This window comes from Eulemur rufifrons, chromosome 7 (genome assembly GCF_041146395.1).
Source record: "Eulemur rufifrons isolate Redbay chromosome 7, OSU_ERuf_1, whole genome shotgun sequence".
Classification (NCBI taxonomy): domain Eukaryota; kingdom Metazoa; phylum Chordata; class Mammalia; order Primates; family Lemuridae; genus Eulemur; species Eulemur rufifrons.
The window spans coordinates 66,502,185-66,529,876 of NC_090989.1; the positions used below are offsets into that span (position 1 = coordinate 66,502,185).

General features: G+C 44.2%; 1 protein-coding gene across 9 annotated transcripts in view; it reads left to right on the forward strand.

The window, feature by feature from the left end:
* KALRN (kalirin RhoGEF kinase) overlaps positions 1-27,692 on the forward strand; it is a 639,384-nt gene that overhangs the window by 281,507 nt on the left and 330,185 nt on the right. For all 9 annotated transcript variants that reach the window (XM_069475127.1, XM_069475129.1, XM_069475125.1 and 6 more), the window contains exon 10: positions 12,797-12,919. In XM_069475127.1, coding sequence (XP_069331228.1) covers positions 12,797-12,919 — 123 coding nt within the window. The remainder of the gene's footprint in view (positions 1-12,796; positions 12,920-27,692) is intronic.

Here is a 27,692-nt window from a genome sequence, read left to right on the forward strand (position 1 = left end):
GCCTACGTGGGAAGCTTGGAGGAGCATGAGTGGCTGTGGCAATGCAGAACCATGGATAAGAGCTTGGGAGTCAGACAGCCTGAGTGGAAGTCCTGCTATGACATTGCCTTGTCTTTGTGACCTTGAGCAAGTTGCTTCACCTCATGGTGCTTCAGTTTCTTCACCTCTAAGATAGGAACAATAAGGATACCTGTCTCATCAGACTGAGTGAGATAGGAGTACAGTGTGCTTAGCACAGAGCCTGCCCAGTACATGGTATGCCCTGTGTTGTGGTCGCAGCCTCTGTAAGTGGTGCTTGGGCGCCCCCTGGTGCTTGTGCTGTTGGGGACTCCAGCTGATTCTGTTTCTAAGATAGCAACTGCTTGGTCCAGCAGCTGAGTTCCATTGCATTTAGAGATAAAACTCAGAGCCTCCAAGAACTTGAAAGAGCATCCAATCCAATATACTGTACGATTGAGGAAATCAAGGCCCAGAGATGCAAAGTCGCTTAGCTATAATCACACAGCTAGTTAACGGTAGTGCCAGGACAAGAAGCTAGGTCTTCTGACTCCTGGTTCAGGTGTCCTACAGAAAAGCCACACAAGAGAGGAGCCAGGGAGACAAAGAACGAGAATGGGAAGAGAGACAGGAAGCAACCTGCACACCTGCACGGAGAAGGGAGACAGACAGACACAGCCCTAACAGGAGAGGGAGAGACAGAGTCATAGACAATGGAAAAAGACAAAGAAAGAGAAAGATTTGAAGACAAAAGGGCAGAGAAACAGACATGACTGAGGTGGGAAGAGAGAGAGGAGGAGGAGGATCAGGGGAGACAAGAGAAGGATGGGGGCTCCTGCTAGGGGAGGGGGAGCGAGCCTGCCTCTGCCTGCCTGGCTTCTTGCCCATTGCCATTTCTGGGGGTGGCCTTTGCCCACGTAGGAATACTTTGCCCTTGAAGGGCTCAAATCAGAGCAAATCAGAGAGATGTAAACCAAAGATAGACGCAAGTGAAAAAGAGTCCATTTAAGCGTCTGCAGCCAGAGATGGCCTGACACATCATCTCTGCGGTACCTTCCTCTTGGGTCCCAACAGGTGCACTCTCAGCTTTCTCTTCCTTGCTAGGCTGGGAGATGATGGAAACAAGTCTTAAGGGTAAAACTGGAATTTGGATCCATTAAGCTGAAGAAAGGCATGGAAAGGGCACTCCTGCCTTACTCCTGCTAGTGGAATAATTTTCAGCACTATTATTTTTCCAGCTCAGTGTTGAGCAGTACTGAGCAACAGCAAAAAAGCCCTTCATAACAACAATGTCATCTCTCCACCTTCGGGCTTTTGTTCTCCCCTAACTCCTCTGGCTTCCCATGTACGAAAAAAGGCTACTTTCGAGCCCAGATAGATCTGACTTGTGGTGGAAAGAACAAGGAATAAATAGATTCTTGCTTTTTCTGGGAGATGCAAATTCCATTCTACTTTTTCTTAGCCAGAGCAACTGTTTTCAGAGCACCCCCTGCAGGCCTTCTTGTTCTGCCTCCCCTTCTTCCTCACCTTCCGTTTTTTGCAAGAATAAATGTATAAAGTATTTGGAACTGCATGCAAGACCCTGTGCTAGGAGTTTGCAGTCTCTGCCCTCAAGAGTAGACATATACAACTAAGAATATATTAATGGCATATGGCTGTCTAAGTTTAGGACCAAAGAAGCAAAATAACAATGAGCTGATAGAGTCAGAGCTGAGAGAGTTCCCTCTGGTGGGGGTGGGATTTGTGCTGGTCCTTGGAGCACAGGCAGAGGAGGCGGGGGGGTGGTCTTGGGAAAGGCCAGAAATCAGAGAGCTAAGTTATCGGCCGGGGACAAGGATGAGGAAGTCTAACTGGATGCCCACCCCTGGCAGTGACAGTGGGAGGTGAGGCTGGAAGAGTAGAGAGTGGTCTTACTGGTGTGAGTAGGGCAGTGACACGTTTGAGGCTCCGTGTCTTCCCTTAAAAACACTGTCTTATTTTTAAGCAGTCTGGTCAGCTAAACTAGTAAGGGGCAGTGATTTCAGAATTTATCTATTCTGGTGATTTTCCATTCTAAATTAATGAAAATTCATATTAATTTAAAGTCCATAGTTCCTATACCACAAATTGATCATACTTGCTTGCTTCAGTCAGTTTTTCTGGAGCTTCATGTAGAAAATTATAGCTTTTACTATATCAGCTCTTGCTTGCCAAAGAATATCTGAAAGATATTTGAGAGTAATTTTTTAAGACTCCAAATAGTCACTCATTTACCAGCTGTAGTGACTACAGCCCCTCAATCATCCTAAACCAGTTTGATCATTGTATAATCCAATTGACAGCTTTGCATAAGAAAAGATGAGCACTTTGGGTTGCTCTCAGAATGATTAGTTATAAAAGGTGACCAGAATCATGATGGGTCCAGAAACCAAATCTTCGTTTATGAAAGAAGGATTAAAGTGGCTAAGAAGGAAAGGCTCAGGGCATATTCTGTACCGGGTTAGATCAGAGAAGCACACAGGGGGAAATCATCTTCAAAATTTGAAACAGACTGATTGCTTGATGAGTACATTGGGAAGCAGATCCAAACATCAGAGGATTTTGATAGTTGGATTCCAACCCTGAGATTTCATTCCTAGAATTGAACGTGTCTGTGAAAGGTACATTGTTCAAAGCTCAGGATCCATTATCTTTGAGTAAATATGATTGAACATCTGATCCCTTCCCTTGCCTTTTCTTATTTATCTTCTAACACTATAAGGCAGGTGATAATTTGGTCCCCACCTTTCTGGTGAAGACATTGAGGCTTAGAAAGGTTAAGTGAACTTGCCCAAGGTTACACAGCTAGTGGCAGATAGGGGATTCAATCTCAAATCCACCTAATATCAAACTTCATGCTCTCAGCCTCTCTGCTATGCCATAGGCACTATGCTGGGTGATGGGAATAAGAGAGACATGGTCTCTGCCTTTGAGAAGTTTATAATTTAGTGCTAGAATATTACTGAATAAAGGACCCTGGTAGATTACTTGGTCCCAAAGGATGAGACTTGCCTAATGTCATATAGCTGCTGACAACTGAGATTGGTCTTCAAACTACCTGTTCAGTAAGATCCACAAAGACAGTCCTACTCATACCCAAACACCCTTTTCCATATGTCCCATGATTTTAAAATTGCCCTCTGTAGCTATTTATCTATAACACAAACCTCCCTAAAACAGACACTACCCATTTTTATTTATTTTTCACAGTCATAATTATGTTAACCCAGCATTGCTGATGCTGTTCTTTGGAGCATATATCTTGAATAATATCTATCCATTTGCCCATGGGTGTAATTACAAGTTTTAAAGTTCTCAATTAAGTTTTTTGATGGTTATAATCCAGTCATTCAAATGTTTCCAAATAGCTAATAGGTGATTCTTTGGGCAGGGTTGAGGCTCCGCTGAGTTGGAGCAGGTAGGGAGAGGAGAGAGAGAGAGGCTCCTGCTTTTAGATTCAAGTGAAAGAGAGGGAGCACCCCATCCTTCTCCCCATAGTGGGGGGCTAGTACTGAGGGCTCTGGGTCCCAGTCCTCTCCAGGTATTCCCTAGGCTCTGCAGGGCTAGGGAATGAGCTAGAGGGTAGCCTCTGGCACGCTCACACCCTTCCTGCCTCGGAACCTCATGGACTTCTAGCTCCATGGTTCCCCATTTCCAAGTCTACACCCCAGCCCCTCTGTTCTCTTCCCTACTCTCCTGCCTGCCTCTCTTCCCTTTTCACCATGGCCTCTCCCTTGGTGTTCGCTCTGGTGTTTGCTTTGATTTTGTGAATGCAAACTCTGTGCTGACTGAGGAGTGGTCCTTCCATGGTGAGCCTCTTCCGAAGAAGGACCTGGGCACCTCCACCTGGAAAGGGTGGGAGGTTGGGGAGGCAGTGAGAGGACGAAGCCCCTTCCCAGCAGTTACTGAGCCTCAGAGTTTTCTTGATACACAGCAATTTTTAACATTTTTAATGCCCCCAATTCCTTTTTTATTATTATGTTAATGAGTGAAAAGACAGTCACTATCCAGGGTCACTTCTTTCTGATAACCCCTATCCTTAGCATGTCCTTGATCTCAATATGCAATTCTGGAGCCTTGAATACCAGGATAAAGGAAAAAGGATTCATACATGATTATGAATAGGGAGCTATTGAAGGATTTTGAGCAGAGGAGACGTGCTCAGAGGAAGGTTGAGGTAATCTGGTGCCAGTGGGTGGGCTGGGTTGGGGTAGGAAGAGAGAGGGAGCTGCAGTCATGGTGTGTGGCTGTAGAGCATGAAGTAGGGCAATGGAGCAAGTGTAGATTTGAGAGCATTTATGAAAAAAAGATTATTAGAAGTTGCTGTCTATTTTGTCATAGAAAATGAGTGAGGTGTCACATGTGAATATGTAACTATATTTCTCAAATTATGGTCCTTGCACCCTTGCCATTAAAATTATCTGGGCAAAGTATAGGGCTTTTAAAAAATGAATTATCAAGCCCTGTCCCACACCTTTTGATTCAGAATCTGAGGATGAGGTCGTACCTGTATTTTAAAAGGAACCCCAGGTTCTAAAGTTCAAAAACTCTGACAAGCCTTTCAAGCCTTAGTGATGAGAATTATGGTAGCTCCATAAACAGCCATCCAGATCCCAGGGTGAGGACAGTCTTGCAGGGAGGTGCCAGGTTTTCTTTTGTTGGTGGTGGTGGTGTTTTTTTTGAGACAGAGTCTCACTCTGTTGCCCAGGCTAGAGTGCCATGGCATCAGCCTAGCTCACAGCAACCTCAAACTCCTGGGCTCAAGCAATCCTTCTGCGTCAGCCTCCTGAGTAGCTGGGACTACAGGCATGTGCCACCATGCCTGGCTAATTTTTTCTATATATTTTTAGTTGTCCAGCTAATTTCTTTCTATTTTTTCAGTAGAGATGGGGCCTCGCCCTTGCTCAGGCTGGTCTTGAACTCCTGAGCTCAAATGATCCGCCCCTCTCGGCCTCCCAGAGTGCTAGGATTACAGGCATGAGCCACTGTGCCCCGAGAGGTGCCAGTTACCCAGCCTCAGCTCTGTTGGGAAGGGACAGGTGTGGGCTGGCTGGGGATAGAGGGGCCCAGGGCTGAGGGCAGCTGAGACCTTCAGTCAGCCTATCTACCCAGCATCAGATCTGTCAGGAGACAGGATTGCAGCTCCCCAGGGAAGGAGAGTCTATAAACCAGCTAATGAGTCTCAGCTGAGCCCTCTCAGAAACATGATGTCTTCTGCCACCATAGCAAGACAGTTATTTTGATCATACTTGTTCTAAGAAGGGACGGAAAGTGAGTTGCCAGTAATTGGGCGTTTCATAGTGTGCCTGTGTGTTCTGCACTCGCCGCCCGATGGGGAGCTGGGTGGTGCAGGCAGCATCTGAGCCGCCCCCCTTCAGAACCGACGCTCAGTGTGCTGTGCGAGGAGACAGAAATAATGACTTGATGGCCTCTCCTGGGTGCTCGTACACATTGTGTGTACTTGAGCCTTTAACAGAACAAAATGTCTTGCAGACTCCTGATGGTGTGTACATGCTCCTTCATTCAGCTCAGAAAACAGCCTTCTAAACAGGAATGGGGTGGGGAGCTGGGGGTGGTAGGAGGGAAGGGGGAGGAGTTGTTCAGTGCACTTAAAACATCGAGCATCTTGCTTGTTTTACCCTGTGGATCAAATTATGACACAGACTGAATAATCCATTTCAAATAAGATGACTTATCAGAGAGAGCCAGCTGAGGGAATCAGAGAGTTGGGATTTTGATTCCGCATATGTTTGCAAAACATTCCCCTTTCCTTTCATGGTTTTTGCCCTTTATCACACAAGATGTTCCCAAGTCAGATTTGTTGAGTTCATTCTTCCATTTACTCAGCAAATGCTCTTTGAAAACACAGCAGTGAACCAAACAAAGTCCCTGCCCACACGGAGCTTACATTCAGGGGGTAGAGATAAAATAATATCAAAACCAAACACGTACATAATATGTCATACGGCAATAGCTGGTGCTGTGTAGCTAGAGAGCTGACTGAGTAAGCAATGGGATTTGTTTAAGAAGGGGTCCCTGGCGTGTGGGGTGGAGCCTACAAAGTTCTCAGGACCAGAATCCTCTCTCTTTAACTCAGTTGCATTCATGGCCACTATTCAGAGATGTTAATGGTTCTCTTCCGAAGGACCTTTTCCCTTCTCCTTGGCAGCTAGAAAAGACTGTCTCCTGCCTTGAAAGGCATTCCATCTTGATTGTATGCTGGTTGGAATAAACATAATTAGATGAGGAAGAAAGGGGGTGATTAGGGAATTATGCATAATGGCTGTTATATTGGCTCCCAGATCTAGTTCAGGATGTGAGTATCTCTTCAGGAAAAGACTGTTCTGGGAAAGGACTAATTTCTGGTTGAAAAGTCAGGGCAAGAGAAAGGGGAAAGAGATTTACAAGTTGTTACAAGACTGTCTGCCTGCTGTAGTGGGCGAGGGGTCCGGGCTTACCTGTGCTATTGTTCCCAGTGACCGGGCCATGTCAGGCCTGTTCCTGAATGGGGGTGGCACAGCTTCTCTCAGGACAAGCAGGACAGGAGTGTCAGTCACACATGCGCTTGGCAGTTCATTGTGTACCTTCTGAGTGAGGTGCTGCAGGGTGGAGGAGAAGGAGTGTAGGATTCAAATAGTGAAAACCCATATTCCTTTCATTCCTGTAGAAACTTACTTCCTGCCAAGCAGGGCAGCAGAGAGGGTGGAGACACAAAGAGGACCGAGTGCAGACTGTGAGGTGGAGTTACAGTGGGAGTGTGGAGTAGGAGACATTCCCCCCAAAGTCCTGTATCAGAGGGATCAGTTTGAGTTCAGTTCAGTTAAACGTGTGTTAAGCAACCATTCTGTGTTGAGCACCATGCTGTGTCCTGAGACTACGCAGAGCTCAGAGTCCAGTGGGAGAGCCAGGCCTGTGGGCAATAATTGTGGTTTGAACAGAGTCAGAGAAGAGCAACACCCACCCTGGCCTGGACAGGTTATTAAAGAGTAAAGGGTTTCCGTAGCCAGTGATTTTGAGAGAGAACTTAAAGGATGAATGTGAGGCAGCCTGGGAAGTGGGTACAGGGAGAGAAAGGATATGAATAGTTCAAGTGAAGGGAAAAATAGTGAAAATAAAACTCAGGAAATGAGAGATGGCTTTTAGGGTGTTGAGGGGTGAGTGAGGCAGGAACTCACTGGAGGTGGAGTTATGGGGGGCGGCCACAGAGGACTTTGTATGTCAGATTAGGGGTCTGCCCCAATACTACACCCCAGGAAAAAGCCCTTTCAAGAATGCATGAATTAATTACGTTAAAATCTGAGGTTATGTTTTGTAAATGGGCTTGGTCTCCCTAATTTTTATTATTATTAGGATCCAGTTATATTAACAATTTATAATTTATGTTTAAACCTTAGTGTATAAATTACTTCCTTGAAACCAAAGGCACATCTTGCCAGAAGCTGATTGAGAACCATCATTGGGTGCTACTTCCCACTGAAGTTCAGGGACGCAACTGTCATTTAAGAAAACCAGACGGCCGGGCGCGGTGGCTCACGCCTGTAATCCTAGCACTCTGGGAGGCCGAGGTGGGCGGATCGTTTGAGCTCAGGAGTTCGAGACCAGCCTGAGCAAGAGCGAGACCCCATCTCTACTAAAAATAGAAAGAAATTATATGGACAGCTAAAAATATATATAGAAAAAATTAGCCGGGCATGGTGGCGCATGCCTGTAGTCCCAGCTACTCGGGAGGCTGAGACAGGAGGATCGCTTGAGTTCAGGAGTTTGAGGTTGCTGTGAGCTAGGCTGACGCCACGGCACTCACTCTAGCCTGGGCAACAGAGTGAGACTCTGTCTCAAAAAAAAAAAAAAAAAAAGAAAAAAGAAAACCAGAGCATGAGTGTGGAAAGAGAAAGAAATCTTCAGAAAAATCTGTCATCTCTATGCTACCTCTCATAACCCCTTTGTTCCTGTACCAGTGACTAGTTCCACCTTCCACCCAATGATTCAAGGCATGCCCCTGGGGTCAGCCTTGCAAGCTACCCCCGCATCACCCCCACACTGAGTTAACAAATCCTGGCGATTCGTCCCCCAACCTGTTTCTGCACAGACTCTGCCATGGGCCCTGGCTGAACCCCCATCACCTCCTGTCAGAATTTCTGCAGAGTTTCTTCCCAGTTGATCCTCCACAAAGCAGTCAGAGCACTCCTTTTAAACTGAGAATCTGATGATGTCTTTCCCCTCCTGCAACCCTTCAGTGGCTCTCAGGATGAATGCTAGAATCTCCCACTCAGCGTACCAGGGCTCACCACGACCTGGTCCCTTTTCCCTGGGCTCATTTTCTACTTATCCCTATTCAGGCCATGCTGGTCTTCTTAATTCCTAGCTTGGTTAAGTCCTACTCTCTCTCTCTCAGACCTCAGCTAAACCTTACTTCTTCAGAGACACCTGCCTGGACTCCCCAGCTAGGGTATGTCTGACTGTTGGTACTTTTCACCTTTGCAATTAATGATGAATTGTGTGATTTGGCATCTAGTGCTTGTTGCCCCTGATAGACTGAGTTCCCATCCGGGCCATGCCTACCTTGTTGCTGCACTCTGCCCGCTCCCCACACACACTCAGGGCTGCTCTAGTGCCGGGTGCTAGGACACAATAAGACTAATAAGTAAATGTCTGTCTGAACATATGAATATACATACGCCACACACGCTTCTCTGCTGCTTGAGGACCCCTCAGACAAAGACAGAAGGATAAAACTTCCAATGTTGGAAATGCTTAAATATCAGTTCAAAGCCATCAATAGGCATGAATGACTATCATCCTGTGCTACCCTGACTGTAACTGGTAATTGAATATAACAAGGAGATGATTATAAGGGGTACCTTGATGGGTACTTGTACCTAGATAGGGTCCAGGGTTTGCCTAGAAAGTCAATTTAGTCTTCAGCCAGTGATGTTCAAATTCTGAGGCCTGGATCACACTAACTGGACTCGCCAGAAGCTACAGACATCCATAATTCCAAGGCTGCACATAAATTTCTGCTGTGTAATGTAGTTGTGAGGCACTGCTGTTGTCTGCTCAGAAACACATTTCTCTGCTTGCAGAGTCTACTTGGGAAGTTGGATTGTACTCCCAGGGTTGCAGGACACGGAACCAGGGTCGAGAGAGCTTGTAGTCTAAATGTGTGTGTCATGGAATGATGGCTCTGAATGAACTGTGTGAAACCAAATAGTTAGAAATCAGCATGTTAAACTCAGCATCTATCCTCAAGTACTATTTTTAGTCTTTGTGTATTACTATAGTAACTTTGTGTACTTCCTAACTCATTTGCTTTTTAATTTGTTAAATTGATTTCTACATAGTTCCTAAAACATCATCAAGGTTGCACATATTTTCCCCACAGCTTCAATTCTAATGGCAGAAATTGGACTAAATAGTGGCAATGTAACATCACAGAGCATCCAAGTTATGTTTTAACTAAGTAAAAGCCTCTCAAATATGAAATAAATAGGTTTTTAAGTGATGGAGGCATAGCTAATTAAGTAAACAGTGTCACTAACTGAAAATGAATTGACATTTTAAAGAAAGCAAAATAACTTAAAAAGGAAACAAATTACTTTTTAAAAAAAATTTAAAAGTTGTGAAATCACTCCCAGGGAGTACAAAAACTACTTGTGTATGAACTAATAGATGAAAAATAGTCCTTTTCACCCATGTTCATTACAGCATTCATAATAGCCAAAATATGAAATCAACCTAAGTGTCCACCAACAGATGAATGGATAAAGAAAATCAATGGTGATCTAGCACCTCTTGTATTATCCTGGACAGAGCTGGAACCCATTCTACTAAGTCAAGTATCCCCAGAATGGAAAAACAAGCACCACATGTACTCACCACCAAATTGGTATTAACTGATCAACACTTAGGTGCACATATAGTAACAACATTCATTGGCTGTCAGGCAGGTGCTCGGGGAGGAGGGGATGGGTGTATATACACCTAATGAGTTCAGTGCATACCCTCTGGGGGATGGACACGCTTAAAGCTCTGACTCAGGTGGAGCAAAGGCAATATACGTAACCTAAACATTTGTACCCCCATAATATGCTGAAATTAAAAAATTAGAAAAAGAAAAAAAGAAAATGTACATATACACAAAATGAAATATTATTTAGCCATAAAAAAGAATGAAATCCTGTCATGTGCAACAACATTGATGGAACTGGATCATATTAGCTTAAATGAAATAATCTAGGTACAGAAAGACAAATATCGCATGTTCGCATTCATATGTGGGAGCTAAAAAATTTGATCTCATGAAAATAGAGTAGGATGATGATTACCAGAGACTGGAAAGGGTGGTGGGGAGGGGACATGGAGAGGGGATGGCTAATGGATGTGAAAATACAGTTAGTTAGAAGGAACAAGATCTAGTGTTCAGTAGCACACTAGGGTGACTATAGTTAATAATCATTTATTGTATATTTTAGAATAACTAGAAGAGTGAAGTTGCAATGTTCCAAACACAAAGAAATGATAAATGTTTAAGGTGGTGGATATCCCAATTACTCCAATTTGATCATTACACATTGTATGCTTGTATCAAAATATCATGTTTGCCATAAATGTGTGCAACTATTATGTTGAAAATCAAAAATAAAAAATTTTTTTAAAAAGAAAAATATTCCTCTTCAACCAATTTGTCTTAGAATAACCAATTTTCTTAAAACCTGAGAGAAAAAAATGAAATAAAATAAAATTCATTAAAACATTATCAGACAAGTATGTCATACTTAATTGCTCAAAACTAAATTTAAAAAAAATTATAATCTGAAAAATCTGTTATAAATTCCAAAGCATTCATGAAAGACTACAGATAGCTCTTTTATAAACAAAAATTTATCATCAAACCCCAATTCATTCTCAAGAGATTAATGAAGGTTTAAATATGCATAAAAATTCTAGAACTTCACTATATACTTGGTATACAATATATGGGAATCTTTGTGAAATATTTATCTTTGACCTTGCTGAAGCTTGTGAGTCCCTTTACAATACAGAATTGTGGAATCTCATTTTGACAAACCAAGTAAAAATACACTGTTCTAAATTTTTTTGGTTGAAATTTCACCATAAGTAATTCTAGAGAAACAGACTTTTCTAAGGAACATGTAGCACTGCCTATCGGTGTTTGTAAAAGGTTAAAATCCAGTACTACCTCAATTTCTTTTTATGGATGTGCCTCCAGAATATCTTTTAAAAATATATTGCCAGAAGATATTATATGAAGTGTTAGAAATCTCCATACTTGATGTTTAGATAAATACTCATTTTTGAAAAAAAATTTTTCTTCATTGTAATGGGCAGCTACTTGACCTCCTGCCTTCATTAAGTGGATGTTTGTTAAACCTCATTTTTATATTCATGTACTTTTCTCTGAACTAAAACAGTCTTGGTGTGGGTTTTGTGATACTGTCACTGAAGACTTCCCTACTTTGCAAATTGCAGGCATTAATTTATCCCAAATATCAGAGGAAGTGAAGCCAAAGGCTAGATTCTGTAGAACAGGAACTCCCATACCTGTAGTCCATGGAATGATTTGGTCTACCTCTGTCCATGTAAGAAACAGAGAGATAAATTAAAGCATCCTTTTAAATAGACTTGTTCATCTAAATCCTTTTCCAAAAAGGCCTTCTAAAATCTGGAAAGGCCAGTACATCATTAATCAAACGTTTAGTTGGTAGTATAGCAGGAGTGGAGTGGGCTCAGCTGAGTCTTGGCAGGGTCTATAACAGGTGTGTCTATACTAAAATTCTGATTTAATTGCAGCCGTCTGATTTACTGAGCGCCAACTCTTCAGACAGCAGAGGAGGAACTGCTTCCATTGTCCCTGGGAAATACACATTTGTGTTAGGTCATCAGTGAGAATGCAAAATGGGTGTTAAAGGCTTTGGTCCTCCCTGCATTTCAAGGTCTTTACTAAGGAATTCCCACTCCCCCCACTAAGTGCCCCTCAAGAAACTTATTTTCTCCACCTCTGAGCATCCCCACTCTCACCCCTCTTCTCCCCCAGCCACCTCTGTTCCAACTTCTCTAAACATTGAGGTAAATGTCTTGACGCCAAATCACTAGATCTTTACCTGGAAGAATGTGGAGCCTCCACTGCTTCCCAACAGAATCACAGATACTAAAGGCCTTAGGATGCAAAGACCTTAATTTATTTGGTTGGTTGGTGTTGATTGGAGGAGAGAGGTGGAAAGAAGCCAGAGGGGGCTGTTGTCCTAGTGACCAGCTATCTGGAGCATCCAAGTGGAGACTGACTACTGGATTTTACTTCCAAGATTAGGAAGGGAGTCCCAAGGGCACGATGAGTGTTTCTATGGTGGAGTGATAGAGTCATGGGGGCCCAGGTACTGGCCGACATGCCGCTACACAATTTCCTGCCAGTATCTGGCTTTATGTGGTTGGGTAGAGGTAGTGGGGAGTTAAGCTGTGCCTGAAAGTCTGTGTAGCTTGTTTAAAATAATTGACTAATTAAGGCTAAGAAAACTGAAAAAATAATGGGATGATATTTAAAGAGGAGATCAAAGAGGATTAGTTGAATTTAGTTAAAGGTGGGACCGTTACATTGTCAATGACAATAATGGAATCTCTTGTATTCACAGTGGATTGAACATTTCCACCTGAACTGCTGCTTTCTGATTGGGAGGGGTATAGGTAGTTAAGACTCTAGCAGTTGCACATGTCACATGTCTTTCCTTCCACCAGGAAGTCATTGTTTCTGTCTTCCTTCTCTCACCAGGTGTTGGACTGGATTGAAAACCATGGCGAGGCCTTTCTCAGCAAACACACTGGGGTTGGGAAGTCCCTACATCGAGCCCGGGCCCTGCAGAAGAGGCATGATGACTTTGAAGAGGTGGCTCAGGTAAGATGCCGCATACAGAGCTGTGTGTATAACCAGGTGAGGAGGACCAGGACTGTGGCTTTGGTGTTTGGTGGGGCATGCTGGGTTGACAGCCTGTGGCTTGCTGGGCTGCCTTCCTGCCTGATGCAAAGAGACCTTTGTCTTCTCATGGATCACTAGGTGAGTGGTAAATAGATCCCCAAGTTTCTGGTCTTCAAAGAAAATCTTCCTGCTAGTGTGATCCAAGTGCCTTGTCCACAAGGTGGTGCTGGAGGGAGGATTATTAGATCTGCATTAACCCAAGGCTACTGCTTATGGTTGTCACTGCCTGTGAGTAGGAGTTGAGACTCAGCCCTGGCTCTGCTTGCAAAGCGGTGTGCCTTCAGGACCTAGAGAAAGAGATGGCACCAGCCATGCACCCACAGGGCTGAATGTGCCTTGCTGTCACTTGTACAATATTTAGTCTGCCGCTTCTGTAATATTTAGTTGTTTTATTGCTCTGCACACCTGATCCAAAAGGGGCACTGTTTTCTAGCTTACACAAGGATGCTGTTTGAGAGGTCCTGACCATTTGTCTAACAGTGTAATGATCTAAAAGTGTTTCTGTTCAGAGCCTTCACCTCAAAAATTTTGTCCTAATTCTGTTATATTTCTCTGTTGGGGAGTTTTTCAAATGGGGCCTGAAAATCTTCACTTTCAAGATGAAATCTGCCATCCAGTTATTTTGTCAGATGTGATCAGTTGCAGTGGAAGATAAAGCTATGAAGAATAAGGCGGGGGAGGGTGTCCTTATGGGTCCAAGGGGTGAATGAGGATAAAAAAGCTAGGTTTTGCCACATCACAGCTTTAGCTGGGCTGGCTCCCATCCCACCATGCTGGCGGCCCTCAATGTGGGTGCCACCCTGGGCATTCTGCAGAGCCCAGTCCCCACCCAGGCAGGTGCTTGCCGTGGGTACACAAAGAGAGGGCCTGTGAAGAACCAAGCAAGAACAGGAAGACTGTGGGGTATTGCTGCATCTCTAGGGGAGCTGCAAGTACATCCTGAAAAGTGAGAGGCCTTGCAGGAGCCAGAAAGACCATGTCAGCAGTGACCTGAACCCAGGGAATGTGGGTAGATTGGATCCAACCTCTGGGATAAAGAAAGCCTCATATGGAACCCTCGTTCACTCTTGATGAGAATGTAAAATGGTGCAGCCACTATGGAAAACAATACAGAGGGTCCTCAAAAATTTTAAAATAGAATTGCCATAAGATCCAGCAATTCCACTTCAGGGTATAGCCTTGAAAGAATTGTAAGCAGGGACTCAAACAGACATATTTGTACTCTCATGTTCACAATAGTCAAAAGGTGAAAGCAACCCCAGTGTCCATTGATGGATGCATGGATAAACAAAATGTGGCATGTCATGCAATGGAATATTATTTGGCCTTAAAAAGGGAGGAGATTCTAACATATGTTACAACGTGGATAAACCTTGAAGATATTATACTAAGCAAAATAAGCTATTCACAAAAGGACAAATATTGTATTATATAATTCCACTTATACCTAGAGTACCTGGAGAATCCAAGTTCATAGAGACAGAAAGTAGAATGGTGATTGTCAGGGGCTGGAAGGAGGAAGGAACGGGGAGTTATTGTTTAATGGGTATAGAGTTTCAGTTTTGCAAGATGAAGAGTTTTAGAGATGGATGGTAGTGATGGTGGTGTAATGATCTAAAAGTGTTTCTGTGTTCAGTGTTGCACAACACTGTGGATGTATATAATGCCACTGACCTGCACACTTAAAAATGCTTAAAATGGTAAGTTTTATGCTGTATATATTTTACTATAATAAAAAGAAAATAAAGCCTCACAGCCACATGAGGACCTTCTGCAGAATGAGCTGGACTTTACTAACACAGACACAGGTCTCAATATGCCTTCTAATGGACAAGATGTAGACAGTACCAAAATATCTGGGTGGCCACGAATCTTGGGTGCCTCTCCAGTCTGTTGGGGGGAAAGGACGGGGGAGGGCCCCATGCATCCCCTGACTCCTGAGAGCAGGGGTTGTAGTAGCGGTGGTCTGTTGGAGTGGAGACATTCCACAGCTTTGTTAGGTCTGCCTCTGGGCTGTCCTGTAGCTCAGCCCCTCCTCACTTAGGAAGGACATCTCAAAGCCACCCACAGCCCTGCCCCAGCTCACGCCTCCTTGCTTTCTGCCTGATGTGGCCTCATAGGCAATGCCATCCTTAGTTGTAGGCTGCAGTTTGTGTGTTGTTACAACAAGCAAGCTTTGTGGTCATCCTAACCCTATTTCTCCTGACTGCTCCTCCACCTTTTTGCTGATGTCTGATATCCCTTTCACATGGACAATGCCTTTTCATCAGCAGCGGGGACATGCTAACTTAAATTAATACTAAAGAAAGAATGGACACAAATTTGAGAGTTTACGGTTCCATTACATATCTCATCTCATACCAACCCTGAATGGTAGGCAGTATTGGCCTTGTTTTATGGAAGACAACACTGAGGCTCAGACTCTTCAGTGAGCCCAAGTCATCCAGCTTGCCAATGGCTCTGCTGGGATTCAAACCCAGGAACGTCAGACTCCAGAGTCACGTTTTTATCCTAAGTCCATGCTGTCCCTCCTTATTGAGGTATAGGAACTGGGTGTAAAATTTATTTCTGAGTGTCCATTTGCTCGTGGAAAGTGCAGGGTAAAGAGCAAGAATGGGGTGGGTGGCACTGCCACTGCGGCTGTCCTATTTCACATCCATTACAGCTTTTCTGTGGCCCTGCCCATGAGTAATCCATTGATATAATCCACATCTCCCTGACTCTGCGTTCTGACAAGACTGTGTCTTTTTGAGAAAGGAGAGAGAGTTCTAACGTCCAAAAGGCTCATGCATTTAGGAGGAATGGTTGCTCTGGAAAGGAGAGCAGCACATGTGGACTACAAGGGAACGTAAGGTAGGGGTCCTGAGCCCCGCATGGCCTGGTAAATAGGCCTCTGGAGATGGATCCTATAGTGTGAAAGTTAATCCTGTCTCATTCCCTCCTCACCACTCTGCGGAAGGGCATGGACAGTGGAGCTGCCCAGCGTCTGGAAATTGTTAGTCCACGTAGGAAAACCGACTCTGACCACAGTGAAGGCGAATTGACTGTCAGGGGCAGCCTGCCTGAGACCTGCTTCGTTCTGCACAGTGAGGTTGCCATGTTCAGGTGGTGAGAACCGGGGGATCCAGGCAGGAAAGGGCCCGCCCTTCTCCCTTGCTTGCTCTCGATTAGGTGAGGGCCACTGGGAGAAGAAGAGTGGATTTAATCCGGAATCAGAAAATTCTTGAGTTAGAAGAGCAATGACAGAAAGTTTGGAAACTCTTGTTCTTTATTTGTTGTTTGGGGTTGCTGTTTGTGAGATATGGTCAGCAAGGCTGCCACACGTGTTGTGGAGTAGGAGGCTGGGAGGTCGCTTACAAGCAATGCTCCAGAGGGCCGTAATTCAGTGAGAGAACCTCATTCAACCTTATCATTTTATGGTTCTTTCACCTGAGGCTGATATGGGAGGGGAATTCTGAGCACCCATTCTCTGTATTCAGGTTCAAAAAATCATCTTGAATTACAGCAAAATGAGAGCTATTGGGTCTGTTACAGCTCCTGGAATTTGCCCTTCCGCAGGGAAGAGCATCCTGGAGCAGAGAAGACAGCTGCCCACGGGGAGAGGCCGAGGCAGTGTGAAGCCCCTGGACAAATATGACTCCACTCTTGGGATCAGGGTGGGGGTCGGGGGTGCGTGTGATTCTCACCATTGGTCACTCTTTGCGGTGAAGACATTAAGGCAGCTATTAAAATAGCATAAATGGTATCTGTGAAAAATTAATGTAGCAATCTGTCATTAAACTTTAAGTTTTGTGTTTAATAGCTCTTGAACAAATTTTAAACAAATTCTTGAAATATCATTTGAAGATGTAATAAGTATTTGAGTCCTCCATTCATCCTGCAGATGGCACTCTCTGGATAGCCGACATAGAAGCAGAGCTGGCTGGGGGAAGGCACCACAGTCATGACAGTTTCCCTGGGGAGGCCCCTGACGTTCGGGGGTGAGGGTCCAGGGTAGGGGGTACACCAGGGGGTTCGTGTCTACAGGTCTTTCTGGTCCAAGCTTCTGAGGTTGTGCGTGCTCGAATAGAAGACCTGGGCACTGATGGGAGTCCCTCCTGGTCCTTAAGTCAAATACTTGACTCAGGTCGCCTATAATCTCACCAAATGACTCAGGCCATAGGGTAGAACAGGTTTTAAGAGACACTTGTACTTTTTGTGGCCATTAGATGTCATCGGGAGTATAAACAAGTATTAGATGGCATTGCTGCCCATAATAGGATAGCTGACAGGGAATAGATGTGTCCATACCTGCCAGGTGGTGGAATAGGACATGGTACTGTTGTCCTGGGATATTTGCTATTACTTGGTAGGAGAGTATGCAAGTGCCTGCGATTTAGATAGCAGCTGTGCCTGCCCTGTTAGTGGTCTGCTTCATGGCCTCATCATCTGAAATGCCAGATTTTCTGTAAGCTAATTTAGTCAAAAATTAGCAAGCATTTACATTCAAATATATATTATCTAAAGTCTCAAAGCACCAAATCACATTTAAGCAGCTAAGCATATTAAGTACATTAGTGTAATATTTTTTTAAAAAACCAGACAATTTAAAGAAAAACTTAAAGAAACATAAAAACAGAGGCACAATGAAGCACTTCAATTCAAAAATCTCTGGTTAGTTGTTTCCCTAACTGACCCTTGTTTTTTTTCTCAAACTTGACAAGAACACACTTTTTAAAAAAATCACTGAGTCTCAGGGTCAAAATGGGTGAAAATAGAGGGAAAGCATTTGATGGATCCATCGGCGACCTTGCCCACCAAAGGTACGCAAGCAGTCAGCACACCTGCCACAGTACTAAGGGCAAATCGACTAGGGTAGGTAACTTACAGATATGGCAAGTCTGTGTCCTCAGAGTTGGACAATAGGCCTCGTCAATTTTCTTGTCTCATTAAGTCTCGGGTAGACCACTGTGAAAAGCTAAAGAGATCCACACTTTCTGTCTCGAGAAACTCAAAATCTATTGAAAAACATGTATCAAACATACTCTAACCCTCTAAAGAAATTCCATAGTAAGAAAGAAGATACAATCTTTGTTCTTTTAGGGTTTTCAAGGAGCATTTCTAGTGGGACAGCCAGTTCTTCTGGCGATCCAATAAATATGCCTGCCGCGGGGATGGTGTAGTGACCTTCAGAGTGAGTTTCATCCTTTCCTTCTTGTCTGAGATGATGACCAATTATAGCAGCTGCAAATGCAAGCAGAAGGAAAAGGTGGGAGAGCTTAAATAGCTGCTTTTTCACACTCCAGCTTCTTAGCAAGGATGAAAATTCTTAGGCAGATGAAAAAAATAGTGAGGAAGAAAGCCAGGAAAATGCAGAGAAACTAATGTCATGAAGTGGGCAAGTGGAAGAATGTGAAGCAGTAGAGAAATAAAGGACAATCTTACCCTTTGGATCTTGCGTGACACTTTTCCCTTTGGGGTGGATTTAGGACCTTCTCTCTATAGAGCACTGGGGAGAAGTTGCTGACATGAGCTGATAGGGCAGGGTCTTGTGACTGCACTCAGGAAGAAAATGTTACATCTTGTGGATAACTCCCAACCAAGGGTTTTGAAGGTCACTCTGTGTAGATATGATGTGAAAAATCGGGAGGGAGTAGGAGCCAGTATCCAAGATGTTACAGAGAGCCTACCATGAACCTCCTATCAAGCCCATGAACTGTCCCCCACTTTTGCTGCTTCCTGCAGGGGATAAATGCCACACTCAGAAGAAATCAGGACTGCATTCTTAATGATTTAAAAATGAGCAACAAATTGAAAGATTTGAAATCACAGTTGATGTTTTTATCTCTTGTTCCATGTGATGGCAGTGACTAGGGAAAAGAAAGGAGGCTTTGAGAAACAAATGGCCATGTGGCTGATGTTTTATAAAAATTTTTGCAGAGCCATGATGATGGACTTCCAGCAAGGGGTGGAGTACATCTTTTAAAGATTGGGAAGGATATATATTGGCTGAAACCTTGTTGATCTATATGGAAGTATTTAAGTGAAATGTGAAGTAGAGGAAGAAAATTATCCCAGTGAAGCCAAAACCAGATATGTCTGGCACAGGTGACATAGGAATTAGCACCTTATGAGGGAAATGCCCTGAGATCACTTTGGGTTAAAAAAAAAAAGAATACAGATTGCAGACAATATTTATAGCCTCTTTTTTTGATAAACCAACAAAAGGTATGTGTAACAAGTATTGCACTTAAACTTTTAGCACAAGAAGATAATAACAATAAATAGTTCTGAGACCTTATGGTATTGAGCTCATAACAGAAAATGGCAATAGAAGAGGATTCTTTGTTGAAATGACTTGTTCTAACAGGAGGGATGAGGGCATCTCAGGATGTGTCACATCTACAAACTTGAGCTTAGTACACTATGGAGAAATAATATGAAGATAAGAGGAACACAAAAAATAAGCCATCATTTTAGTGGAGAGGCCCATAGTCTTCCCATCCTGTGGAGGATATGGCAAATGCTGTTCTGATATGATTTCAGTTCTGGCTGAAGGAAAACTGTGGTGATGATGGGTGTCTTCAGATTTCCTGGGCTCTCCTGGAAAGTTTGTGACACTATAAATAAAATTGGTTAGAACAAAAGGGTTCTACCTGCTAGAAAGTGAATCATTGTAGAAAAGCTCAGAAAGCTCAGTTTAGGTTTTGTCTAAACTCTCAAGAACCTTGATCTTAGATGTAAGGGTTTAGACTTTATTCTTGGAGCAGAGATGAATGTTAAAGGCCTTTGGGTGATATCAGAAGGAAAGGTATAGTGAAGCCAATTCTAGCTTAATTCAGGTATCACTTCTAACCCACAGGTTGCTTCTGTCTAAAACACGAATGAAGTGCCTTGTGATGTAGTGTGCTTCTTGTCCCTGGAGGTTTTCCAGCAAAGACAACCTTTTTTCCTGAGGATTAAACATCTTCAAGTCTTTCCCATCTTAAACACAAATTAATTTTTTTGAAAAGCCACTAAGAACACCTTCTCAAACCCTACTTTTCCTTCTGTTTCTCCTTCCCTTTGTAGTCCAAGTTCTTGAGAGAAGATTTCTATTCGCATCTCTACTTCTCACCTCCCAGATTCCCTTTCACCCCTGCCATTGGGCTTTTGTCCTCTCTGGCCCACTGAGGTTGACCTTACCAGAGTTTATAACAGGACATATTTGTTGCTAAATCCAAAGGATACTTTAAAGATCTTGAAGCATTGGACCCTGTCAACCACTCCTCCTTTTAAAATCCTCTTCTCCCAGGCCTTCCATGACATGGTGCTCTCCTGGTCTCCTTCAGTCTTTCTGGCTGGTCCTGCTTAGACTCTTCTCCCTTTTCCCCAGGATTTGTTCCTCAGACCTGCTCTTCTTACTTTACACACAATCCCTGGATAATTTAGACTCTTTCTGTGCCTTAACTGCCACCCCTACTCTGATGGCTCCCACATCCACCTGCCATCTCTCATCTCACCCCTGAGCTCCATGTTCATGAACCCATTCACTCTCTGGATACCTCCACTTTAATTTTCAAAGGGTTCTTACACTCAGTGTGTCCAAAATTTGTTTTATTTTCTTCTTTCTACCGCTTCCAATGTGCTCTTCCTCTTGTATTCCGCATGCTAGTTAAGGACACCAACCACCCATAAGCCATAAACTTGGGAGTCATTGTTGACTCCTCCCTTGCTTTCACCCCTCATTGAGTCTATTGCAAAGTCCTATTGATGCTACACCTTTAATATGTTCTTTCCTTCCACCCCTATTGCCACTATGAGTCTTATTAACTCTTGCTTGGATTACTGCTATATCTTTCTGTTTTCCTTGACTCTAGTCATGATCTCCCTAAATCCATCCCCGCACTGCCAGAGTGGCTTTCCTCAAATGCACATCTCGTCATGATCTCCATTGGTAATGAAACACATAGATGGTCTCACTTCAGGGTTAAGCTCAGACTTTTGATATTATAACCTTGCTACTGCTTTACCTGCCTTTAGGTTTCACCCCTTCTGCGTTCCCTCTATCCCACCCTAACATTCCTGTTGTCCTGGAATTTTCCTGAACATGCCATGATAGTGACACCTGCCCTGAGGAGTGATGCGAGGGTTAGAAATAACATGTGGAGGGGCCAGGCAGGGGCCAGGCACAGTGGCTCATGCCTATAATCCCAGCACTTTGGGAGGCTGAGATGGGCGGCATCGCTTGAAGCCAGGAGATTGAGATAAGCCTGGACAGCATAGTGAGACCTAATCTCTACAAAAAATATTAAAAAATTAACTGGGCATGGTGGTGTGCCTGTAGTTCCAGCTACTCTGGAGGTTAGGTGGAAGGATCACTTGAGCCCCCCCAGGAGTTTAAGGTTACAGTGAGCTATGATTGTGCCACTGCACTCCAGCCTGGGTGAAAGAGCAAGACTCTGTCTCTGAAAAAGAAAGAAAGACAGGGAGGGAGGGAGGAAGGGAAAGAAAGGAAGGAAAGAAGGAAGGAAGAAAGAAGGAAGGGAGAGAGGAAGGGAGGAAGAGAAAGAATGAAAGGAAGGAAGGAAGGAAAGGAAGAAAGAAAGAAAAGAAAGAAAAGAAAGAAAAAGAACATGTGGAAAGTGCCTAATAGAGAATGTATTCATAGGAGATGCTCAATAAATGGCAGCCTCTGTGGCAGCAAATGGTGACCATGGTAGTGCCAGTGGCTGGTAATGGAATACATCTAAGTTTCACTGCCTTTCACGCTACGTTATCAAGTGCCATGCTGTCATCTCTCAAGACTCAGCTTGGTGTGGTCTGCTGTGAGACAGAGTAGGCCTGTGCTTTGAGATGGCCACATCAGCTATAAGTATTGACCAGCATCATGCGAGCATTATGGAAGAGATGTTTACCCAATTTGACCAGTTAGAACCAGAGAACGCCAATAGCGTAGTGGTGTGTGCTGCATCTAGGAGCCAATGGTGTTCAGAGATCGGAGGTGCAGGATGGGTAGCTTGCACTGGGAAGGCTCTCAACAGGTAGCAGGGCTGTGGCCACTGGGCTGCAATTCAGAGGCAGGATTCCTGGAGTACCAGGAAGGGAAATGCCTGGCTCCTAGGAACAGGACCAAATTTTACTTGTCAAAACCGGGCACCAGGGCAGGGCTGGGATGGCTGCTAGTGGGATCTGATGTGGAGGAGCGGTCTGGCAGTGAGACACGTGACTCCATTTGATTTCTGTGACTGGGCTGGAGCTGAGCCATGGGGCCTGAGAAAAGGGATGAGGAAGGAAAGAGAGTCTGTGAACCAAGCGAAAGCAGACTGCCCCTTCTAAAGGATTCTCTGCTGTAGTGGCCCTCCTCAGAGGGGTACCCGGTGTGTAATCACTGGAGCTTCACAAAGTGACAACTATTTGCCTTGCATAGTGACAGTAACATACAGATGGGAAGAATAAAGTTACTGTCTCTCAGGGAGCGTTGGCACGGTTTCGAAAGGCAACAGGGAGAGTTGTTCCAGAGGAAAGCTTTCTCCTCTGCCCGGTATTGATTCTGAAAGCAAACCGTTTATTACGGTGTCTTCCAATAATTAATTTCAACACAGATCAACCTGCCCGGGTTAAGAGAAACAGAATCGATGTCCTTTCTCTTCTCCCTTCCTTCCTTTCTATGACACTTTGTGAGCAGGGTGAGCTCAGGAGGGTGACTGCTGCTGGAGAAGCCAGCATTAGTCTAAGTTGCAAGTAGGAGGGAGCCTGAGATGAACCTACTTGCAGAGGGAATGTACGCAAATTCCACAACAAAACCATTTCGCCCTCATAAAAAGATTTTGAAAAGTAGTTGCAAGGTTTTAAACCTACGTTATACAGACAGACATATAAGAATAAATGCCATTGATTGAAAACATACCTTTGCAAGGTATATCTCATTTAATCCTTGAAACAACTCTGTAGAGTTGGTATTAATATCTTCCAGATGAAGAATCAGGCTTAGAGAGGATCATTCAAGGGCAGGAGGCAAGATCTGAACCCAGACAGGCTGACCTCAGAACCCACACTTCTATCACACTCACATTTAAAGGAACTGGGGAAAACACTGGGTTTATTCAACCTTTCTTTTGATTTTTTTTAAAAGGAAGTTTCTATTTTATTTGTATTTATATTTTTAATTACAAAGCTACACATTTTCCATATAAAATATACAGACAAGCAAAAAAGGAACAAAAATAATCCACCCACTCGGTTGTCTAACAGTTGCTAATACTTGGTGTTTGTTCTCCCAGCTAGTCCTCTGTTGATGTGTATATGGGTACATTTAGCAACCAGCTTTTCCCATTTAGTGATATATCCATGGTAATAGATACATATCTATAATGCTGTTTTTCTTTGCTAGTGGCATCTTTACTATTAAGACTTATTTCCCCCCCCCATTCTATGAATAGTAACTTATAGGCTATTAAAACCAGGCACATTGATAGGTGTGTATAGAGAAACAAAAGTAGCACTGAAAACAGAGGGCTGGATTTAAGCCAAGCATTCAGAATTTTTTTCCCAAGAGAAAGCTTCAGAGAATGGCAATTTACAAGTATCTTCTCAAGCCCTCCCAGCTCCTCATTGTAGGTGTGCATATATTACAGGGTTGTGAGGACCTTCTGAGTCCAGAAAACTGGTTGGGGCGGGAGTAGTGACGGTGGCAGTGGGGGTGGAGGAGAGGGCTTCAGAATAGTAACATTTGTAGTCCCTTTCCTCCTCCTGTACCTCCTCCCTTGCCTCCTCCTCCTCCTCCAGCCCTCAGCCCTCATCCAAGTGTGATTTCAGGTGGGCAGTGTTTTCCAGGACCCCGAGACCTCCATGAGACAAGTACTTCCAGGCTGTGGCAATTAGGGTAATGGGGGAAAATCAGGATGTGGGGGCGGAAGGGTAAGGGCTTTGAGAACGTGTGGGTAGAAGAAGCAGTTGGTGCAGGCCATGAGGACAAGGAACCAGCACCAAAGAGCCCCGAGGGAGAGGGCTTCAGGCAGTATATTATGCGAACCAAAAAATAAACATACATCACCAACAAGAACAACCCACCAGGCAGATCTGTGTCTTTTTTCTCTGCCAATGAGCAACTGGAGGCAATTTCATGAACCAATTTAATTTGGAATAAATTTTTAACAGGAGAAAGCCCACTGCCAAGTTCTGACAGGAACAAATCATTACATCTGAGTTATTCTCCCTAAAAGGGAAGCCAGGTTTGGGGCATAGGGAGCTGAATTATTATGGTCTCCTGCAGGTACCAGGGGACATCCAAGACCATCAGGCTTGGTGCCTTTATTTGTCTTGGAATACGCAAGGCATATGCCCAGCTAGCCCAAGGCACTGCCCTCTGGGTTTAAACAGAGGTTGGTGCAGCTGTCCTGCTACAATCTAGGAGCCAACGAAACAAAATACTGGCAACTTCAGCTGTAATTACATATCTCCATGATGCTTCACACTGTGGGCTATTTTGTGCAATGTATCTGAGCCTTGGTGATGCCAAATATGGATTGAAATAGCCCTGGTGGACTTTGGTCCATCACCTGCCTAGAATTTGAAAATATCTATGGAGAAGCAGGCAGAGGGAGAGGGTGAGAAGGGAACTGCGATGCAGGAGATGAACGCGTTTCATTTTTCTTCTTCTTCACGAGGCTTGGACTCTGCCTAGAATTTTGGGCTCTTTAATGTCTTAGAAATTCCCAAGGTCAGTCTCATTTGCTTAAAAAAATACAGCTAAAGGCTGGGCGCGGTGGCTCACGCCTGTAATCCTAGCACTCTGGGAGGCCGAGGCAGGAGGATTGCTTGAGCTCAGGAGTTCGAGACCAGCCTGAGCAAGAGCGAGATCCCGTCTCTATTAAAAATACAAAGAAATTATCTGGACAACTAAAAATATATATAGAAAAAAATTATCCAGACATGGTGGTGCATGCCTGTAGTCCCAGCTACTTGGGGGAGGCTGAGGCAGAAGGATCGCTTGAGCCCAGGAGCTTGAGGTTGCTGTGAGCTAGGCTGATGCTATGGCACTCTAGCACAGGCAACAGAGCAAGACTCTGTCTCAAAAAAAAAAAAAAAAATACAGCTAAAGAGGAGAGGATTATTTGGGTGCAGACCTTGGGTCTGATCCACCTACTGTAGCTGTCACTAGTGTAAGTTTGCAAGTTTATAAAGTTAGAAAGGTTCACGGTTTGAATATCCAAATTACCCTGATTTGATCATTACACATGATTGTTACACAATATCACATGTACCCCCCAAATATGTACAACTATTATATATCAATAAAAACTAAGTTTAAAAAGATTATAAGGTTTGTGATTTACTCTAAGAAATTACATTCCATCATGGCTTCAGGGCGGCAGATGATGTGGCACCAGATCACCTGGACACAGGATAGTTTCCTAAATGCTCCCTTTCCTCACTCTGTGCCTCACGTGAAGACAACTTGAAGAATTAGTGCCACAATCTTCCCATCAACAAAGTGGGAGTTACAGATTCCTCCTGCCTTCTTCCCTGTGGGAGGCAACAAGATCCAGTGAGAAGGATATAGGGATTGGAACACCTGGGTGGGAGGTCCAGAGCAACGTCTATGAACAGTTCACCTTACCTTGCCTGGCCTCAGTTTCTACATCTATAAAATGGGAATATTGTCTTTCCCATTATAGTTGAAGTAGGCTTTCAGTAGGATAATGTACTCAAAAGCTCTTTAAACCTGGAGCACAGAGCAAATGTAAATTATCATCATTATGATTCAGGGGATGTGGTGACAGTGGATGAGATCATGTCTGGAACACACTCAGAAAAGAGGAGCTAAGATATAGAAGAGATTGATGATGTTGCCCTATACTGGGAGTTTCCCAAGAGAGGGAATGTGCTGACCACTCTCTGAGTGTAACTGAACTCTTGATGCCCTGGGCTTCTTTCACTGTTTGAGAGCCAGATTTCCATGAGTAGCGGGATTAGCCGGGAAACTTTCCACATTCTAAAGCTAAAGCTAATGATTTAATGAGCGAGGCTCTCCCTGGTTCTGATGTTTATATAAGTTTAGGTCAGTGAGCCTTTGAGGGCATCAGTGGCTGTAAAGAGAAACAGCATGATGCTCTGTATGTGGGGCTCCCTACCCATTTCCTTTACCTGCCCTTCTGATCAGAGAGGGCAGGGAGCCCTGTCCAGTGACCTCGACAGCAAGCAGGGCTGCCCCAGCCCTTCAAGGCGGCACTAAGGGTCTACAGTGCCTCTTGCATCTACCTTTTGAGGTTCTGTGAAATTATTCAGGCCCTGCCAGATCCTGCCTCCCAGCCAGCTGCTTATTCATTGTGTCACCGTCCACCGAACCCCATTGCTTACTTTTCTTTTTCCAGTATTGAGGATGGGTTTGTATAGAATTACAGTTCTTACCTAGGCGTTCATGACTGGGGATTGTGGGTGCAGTCTGTGGTCATGGACGATAGCTCTTGGCGTGTGAAAGTTAGCAACTTTCAAGAGCTCCAAATAATGAGGTGAGTGATGGGATGTGAATCTGAACCCCAAGACCCTTCCCTGTCTTGTGGCCTGATCTCCAGCCATTTGGATTCTGCCCTTTCCCTAAGGAGCCCTGTGTGGGGGCGCTATGATCTCTTGTAGCTTCTCTGCTCTAAGGGCATGTTCCAATGGTTGAATCTCTTTACTTAATCTCCTAAGGAAAGGAAACAGGAAGAACATGTTGTTCCCTCTTTGAAAGTGGAGATCCTGAGGTCCCAGAGGGCCCCGGGTCTTGACCAACAGTGTGTGGCGAACAGTCCTCAGTGGACGTGTGTCGTCTCTTCAGTCCTAGAGCAGATCTCTCGATCCAGCTCTGTTTGAGAAGGGTACACAGAGGGCCCTTCCTCTGTCCTTTGCCTCCCTCACACCCGCCCCACAGTCTTCCACACCAGACAGCGCTGTCTGGGGCTTGTCCCACAGTGAGGACTAGCGCTGGGCTCTCTGACTTCCAGACTATTCTTCTCTGAGGACAGCTGGGTTGTTCCGCCTAGAGAGCCAATAGCCACTTCTGTTGTGCTTCCGTAGCAACTTCCCGTCACCAGCCCTGGCTTGAAGGAGAGACTCCAGGCACTGTGTCTCTCTCAGTTCCTTACCAAGGCCCTCATGGCTTCCCCACTTCCAAATCCGTGCCTTTGCCCATGCCATTCCCTCGCCTAGCAGGTTTCTCTCTTTGACTTTACATTTTAGACTTTACAGTTGGCTCAAAAAGTCACCTCCTTCTGAAAACATCCCTAGGCTCATCCATCCTGCCCTGGCCACCCCTTTACCTAATACGACCTCAGCATTATATCACCACTTCATCACACCTCATTTCTTTCTCGTCCTTGCAGAATGAACTGTTCTACGTAACTTAATTTTATAGAGAAACAAGACTTAATCCTAAGTACCTCATGCTGAAACTTTTCAAATTTCATTTTTATTGATGACAAGCTCTGAAATTCCATGCCTTATATACAGAGTATTCTGAACATAATTTACCCTTTTTTAAAACTCTTTTTTTTTACTTAAAAGTTACTTTATTAGTCTTGCCAAAGCTATCTTGGGGAGTTTTCTTTTTATTTCAAAGTATTACAGGGTATGAATAATTTTGGTTATATGAATCGCTTTTATAAGGCTTGAGTCATGGTTGTAAGAATGCCTGTCACCCAGGGTCTTTCTATGTTGCCCAGGCTGGCCTCAGACTCCTGGACTCAGGTGG